The sequence below is a fragment of the Rhagoletis pomonella genome, unplaced genomic scaffold, assembly GCF_013731165.1.
Source record: "Rhagoletis pomonella isolate Grant_MI unplaced genomic scaffold, Rhpom_1.0 Rhpom_scaffold_00129, whole genome shotgun sequence".
NCBI lineage: Eukaryota > Metazoa > Arthropoda > Insecta > Diptera > Tephritidae > Rhagoletis > Rhagoletis pomonella.
Genome location: NW_023458683.1, coordinates 89,599 through 95,697, shown reverse-complemented (window position 1 = coordinate 95,697; position 6,099 = coordinate 89,599). Strand labels below are relative to the sequence as shown.

Here is a 6,099-nt window from a genome sequence, read left to right as displayed (position 1 = left end):
ACCATAACTCTAACACGACATCGGTGCAACAAACTGCGAACCATTGAGCTATCAAGTACGCAGTCGTTGCAGCGTTGCACACATAGAATAAAAGCCTCCATAGACAAAAGCACCGTACAATTAACCGGACATTACCCCAGTTGCTGTTTGACAACTTCTTTCTTTGTCAACTGTACTACCCTGGCGTAACCAACAGCAGCTCCTTAGCCACCACTTACACTTATTATACATGAGGAAGACTTACCTGGCTCGTGCTAATGATGATGGTTGTATAGTTGTCGTACGGCTCCATATGCCAGTGGCTGGTGGTTGCTAGATGCCGATCTCGGTACGGTTGTTCCGCATTTGGCCGCACTTTGCAGCAGTTGCCAATGTCTTTTAGTGTAGTTCATTCACTTAGTCTTCCATACTTTGTTTCACACATGTGTTTGTGCAGGTATATAATGCACGGAGTTGTGCGTCTCGAAACTAGGTGTCTCGCCCCCAGTGGATTTGCACAATTTTGTCCTTCTAAAACCATGCACGGATCACTTATGTCGTTTTCGTTTCCAGAAAAATGTTTCCTTCTCATCGCCCTCCTCTTAGTGTTTGTGCGTAGAAGGCAAGGGGGAGGTTGCATTTTGCGTAGAAACGAAGTCGCCATTCCCCCCCCCCCCCCCCCCACATCTTACAAATGTTTAAAATTGTTCCTTAGTTTCGAGCACACGATTTTTTCCCCCCACTGGGAATTCGTTTTCCGCACATCTATAAACTTCTCACTGCACTTTTATTTTCACACTTATTGCCTTATGCAACCAATTCGTCGCCGATATTCCTTGCACTATATATAAATGTTTTAGGAATATATCAACGCACTAAATACAAAATTTTATTTTCCCTGACTTTCGATTTACGCGCAACTCGTGGTTGTCGATTCAGAACTTCTTTGAAATGGCCGATGGGGAGTGTTGCCAGATTTTTATACCCCTGCACTGCGGAAATATTCAATTTGGAAGAATAACGGGCACTGCGTCTTTTGGACTAGTTCCGTTACTCTTCCAACTGGAATTTGCCGCAGTGCAAGGAGGAATGTCAAAAAACAATGTTCGAGGTGGTCCGGGGTTACCATGTCCCAGTTACATTGAGCCGAACCGGTTGGTAAGCAGCCCTTCAACAGCTTTGCTTCCTCGCAGGATAAAATCTATTGGTTTTCAGCTGTCACAATGACACAAGTCATATCAGGGCGATATTTGTGCGGGATTTTATATCTTGACATCCGCTTTTTGGAAGTATTTCTACCGGGCTTAACCGCAAAAAATATCTCTGAAAATGGCTAGAATACAAATTTCACATTTTCGTGGTGAATACGAACGTCAGAATTTTATCTAGCTCGTGGAGCTAGGTCAAACTTGACAGCTTCTAAATGTAATCAGCCTTATCATGAGCTTCATTTTCTCCGAACCGGTTCACTTTCCAACTTTTGGTTTCCATGCATTTACTATGGGCGGATGAACAATTTTCGGGCGAAACTCAGGATAAGGCAGAATATTGTGGGCGGTAATAAAGAATGAAAATCGAAATTGAATCTGATAAAAACAATAGAACGTACGTTACTTGCAAGTTATAAAATAGATGTAAATTTGACAATTTCAGTAACACACAAAAATAGAGCTTCGCACAAGCGTGTGTTTGGTTTGTTGCGCAGGCCGTATGTCAAAATATGAATAATAATGCCGCCAGTAAGTTTTAGTGTAAAGGAAAACGTAGCTGTCAACTACGAAAATATCGAACTGGTAGGCACATACTAGTTTATGAACTAGTATTTTTTCTAACTGGTTTGGGTTTTCACTGCAGGGTGCTTTGTATACATATACTTTCTTAATTGCATATGAAAAAGTATCCGAGATGTGCAAATCGCCATCCTTGCAGTGAAAAATGCTTCATTTTAATACGGGCGTATTTGCATTGAATATTTCCCTTATACGTAGTGTATGTATAATGGAAATATTGTTATGGTACGCATACATTGGGAGCAGCAGTGAATGCAGGCGGCATGACACAATAAAGTGCACTATGGCTAGTAATGTCGGCTGGGCTGGGTTCTTGCATTCACTACTGTTCCCTACGCCATAGCAGAGAAAAGTCATGCCTTGTCAAACATCCCAACGGACGGACACACAACAATTCAAAATTCCAAAAAAAATCCGTTGCAAAACAAAAAAAAGCTACAAAAAGAACGTTAAATTTAAAATTCAAAATAAATTGAAAATCAAAAGAAACCAACAACCTAACTACGAATCGAAATAAAAAGATATGACTAAAACAAAAAAAACTATGGCCGAATATGAGGCAGCATCGCTGGTATTTTGGTGCCTGGTGCTGGCCCACCCTCGCCATGGCTGCTGGCGCAACCTAATATCAGCAGCCCCATTATCAAGCCCTGATGTGCCTTCCTACATAAAGAAAAGGGTCAACATTCCCATTTTATTACAATTTTATTAATAATTCATATCCTTAAATCTAATTCTTAAAACTAACCATCCTAACGTCTAAAAGTTGTTAACATTAAAAAAATAAGTAGGCTTAATATCTAGGTATCTCCTTAAGTCTAGGGTAAGTATGTTAGGATCGTGGAATTAAGGTAAGTAGTAAAGTAAACTTAATTCAGGTAAGTAAGATAAGTCCGGCAGGTAAATCTGAGGTAAGTTAGGTAAGTATAGCTGAGGAAACAAAAACCAAGCCAAATCAATTTAAATTTAGGCTAAGTTAAGGTAGGTAGTGTATGTCGGTTTTTTCAAAAGGTATCTTAAATAAAAGCAGGTAACAAAAAGTAATTTAGACTAAGGTAAGTATAATACTAAGTTTTAATTTATATTTCCCTGTGCTTCTTTTCACATAATATCATTAATTTTATTAAACTCTTTTTATTTTTATGGTATTATATTGTGGCCTTTATTTTGTTTTATTATATCGTTGTAGTTTTTTTTAAGGTTTCGTTAATTATATATTTTAGTCCCGGGTTCGTTTTCGTTTAGGTTTTAATCTAATTAAATTTAATTCTACGTAATTAATTTAAGTAATTTAGTGGTATTTTATGTAAATAAAATTTTGCTTTGTTTAGTTTTATTTTAGTTTTTATTTTATCTTATGTATATATATTTCGTTTTAGTTTATTAGAATTTTGGGTTTATTTATTCATTTAAACTTTAGCTTTGTTTAATTTAATTAAGTTTTAATAAATTTAATTTAATTATTATTTATCGTAATTTAGTCTACTTGTATTCCAACTGGTTTGATTTACTTTATTTAAGTAAATAAAACCTGACTTTACTTGGTTTCTTAACTTCAAAACGAAATCTTAGTTAGTCAAACAATTCCATTTAGTTTTCTCTTCATTACTTTTCTTAGACCTAAATTCCTATTTCTTCCTACATATATATACGCGTATGTGTGCATGTGTATATATATACACAGGTATGGCTGCATGAATTCATTCAAAACGGCATATGAATTATTCATCTACAAAACGAATGAATGATTTTGGGTTAGAAGTTCTTGAATTTGAGTGAATACTGTTCTGATATAGGTTCGTCATAACAATATTCAAACAATGGGAAAATGAATTGAATTCAAATAAATGGAAAATTTGTTTAGGTGTATCTGAAAATAGTTTTTTTTTCAATTTACCTCTGTACAAACGTACATATGTATGTATGTGTTGTTGTTCCCTATAACAATATGAACAAACTGGTTTGCAGATAACTATAACCAAAATGAGTTTGAATGATTTGAATCTTTTCCCATTCGTTCACCTTCTTCCATTAAAACAAATTGTTTATTCATAAATTACAAAATTCAACACGCTGAGCGTTTTGCATATGAAGTAGAAAATTCAAATCTACTGCACTTTGGTTGGCTAAAAGTTTGAATCAACTCATGCAGAGGTCTAGTATGTATACATATATATGGTCCTATTAGCAAAATTTAATTTTCGTTTTCTTTTCGTTGTTTTCTATTATTGTTGGAATTTTCCCCTTCTTTCTTTTTGCTTAAAAATAGATTAAGCTTACTTCCTAAGTTCGAAAATTTTATTTAATTTAATTAATTTTTATTATTTTTTTTTTTTAAGATTATGTTTGGGCCCGAAGGACTCACCCACGGTTGCAGCAGGCTTGTGTGAGGCTCTGCTGTTGTTGTTGATGTTGTAACCGTTGTTGGTGTTGCGCCTGTTGCTGTGGCAGCCGTTGTCGTTGTTGTTGTCTCGCCCGATTTTTGGTGGCGACGTTGTTGCAACCGCTGCTGAGGAGTAGTAGTTGTAGTAGTACCCGGTGGTTGTGGTTGTGGTTGTTGCTGTGGCTGCTGCTGTGGCAGCCATTGTGGTCGACACTCGTTGCTGTCGCTGCTGATGTGGCACTGTAGCGCGTTGTTTTTATCGTAGCTATGCGGCGATGTTGTACCCGCTGCTGTGGCGGTTGTTGTGACTGAGCGCGTTTTTTTTTTACTGTAGCGCGCTGTTGATGTCGTCACGCGTTATGACCGCTGCTATGCGCCTTGTTATACCCGCTGCTGTGGCGGTTGTTGTTACTGTAGCCGCGCGTTATTGTTACTGTCGCGCTCTTTTTTGTGTCCCGCTAATGTGGCGGTTGTTGTAACTGTGAGCGCTGTTGCAGCCTTGTTGTTGCAACCGCTGCTGTGGCGGTTGTTGTTACTGAGCGCGTTGTTGTTGCTGTAGCGCGCTGTGACCGCGGTTGTGGCGGTGTTGTTGGCTTCGCGCGTTAGTGCCCCGCTGCTGTGGCGGTTGCTGTTACTGTGGGCGTTGTTGGCTCGCTGTTGTGGCGTTTGATGTTGTTGATCTGCGCAGGTTGAAGTGGAATGGATCTGCTGGAGAAAAAGATTACTAGTTAGAGCGACTCAGATGGGAGATTTGAAAATAGAGTGAAATTTGTATTGTGACATAGAAAATGTACGCGCGGGTTAGGCCATCCACAGTATTTTTGCGAAGCACACCTACCCCATGGACAGCATTGGGCCACGTTCCGAAAACTATGTACCCTCCATTCCATGGTGACTGGTGGGATGGTGAAAAGAACTTCGCCTTACCCCCGTGCACTCAAGGATGAATTCAGCCAAAACACTTAATCTATACGAACGATGGTTTAGTGTTGTAGAGTATGAATTATACGCTTTCATTTTCAATAAAAATCGCGTTTATATAAACTCATAGAAATATTAATATATTTAAAATTAGGACTAGTGGAACATCTTGTGGCTGGTGTGAGGTAATTATGCATAGAATAAAAGCCTCCATAGACAAAAGCACCGTACAATTAGCCGGACATTACCCCAGTTGCTGTTTGACAACTTACTTTGTCAACTGTACTACCCTGGCGTAACCAACAGCAGCTCCTTAGCCACCAACTACACTTATTATACGTGAGGAAGACTTACCTGGCTCGTGCTAATGATGATGGTTGTATAGTTGTCGTACGGCTCCATATGCCAGTGGCTGGTGGTTGCTAGACGCCGATCTCGGTATGTCAAAATATGAATAATAATGCCGCCAGTAAGTTTTAGTGCAAAGGAAAACGTAGCTGTCAACTAGTAAGTTGTCGCAATATATGCCAAGATATAGATGGATACGAACATTTTGAAATGGTAATCAAATAAAAAAATTTAATTTTTACGACCAATTTCCTGCATTGGTAAATGATGCAGACATAATTGAATTTCAATTTCGCAAATTGAGGCTGAGTGAAGGTAACTTCAAAAACCTTACCAATATAGAACGTTTTTGGGATCAAGAAAGTTTGGTTAAAAATGCATTGGTTGAAGCGGCCTTAGGAGAATTATGTGATTTAGTTTATAACATTTTTAATTAGTCTGCCTCACAGCTCCGCAGCAGCTGAGTGCAAATTTTTTGATTTAACATTAATAAAAACGAAATTAAGAAACAGATTATAATTTAAAACTTTAAATAATATAATGTTAATATGAAATAAATAATCGCTATAAAAACTGAATTGGCATATTTTCTTGATAAAAAGGAAGAAAGTCCACTCAATTTCCCGATGTAATAAAAATTGGCCAATTTTTTTACCATTTGGTCCATTTTTTGGTCCG

General features: G+C 37.9%; 1 protein-coding gene across 1 annotated transcript in view; it reads right to left on the bottom strand.

Moving 5' to 3' along the window:
* LOC118750074 (cell wall protein DAN4-like) overlaps positions 1–5,504 on the bottom strand; it is a 6,376-nt gene extending 872 nt beyond the window's left edge. Inside the window, exons 1-3 of the mRNA XM_036484802.1 lie at positions 5,428–5,504; positions 4,587–4,857; positions 4,139–4,460 (exon numbers count right to left, since the gene is read on the bottom strand). Coding sequence (XP_036340695.1) covers positions 4,139–4,460; positions 4,587–4,857; positions 5,428–5,475 — 641 coding nt within the window. The 5' untranslated portion in view covers positions 5,476–5,504. The remainder of the gene's footprint in view (positions 1–4,138; positions 4,461–4,586; positions 4,858–5,427) is intronic.
* Positions 5,505–6,099: the final 595 nt, after the last annotated feature.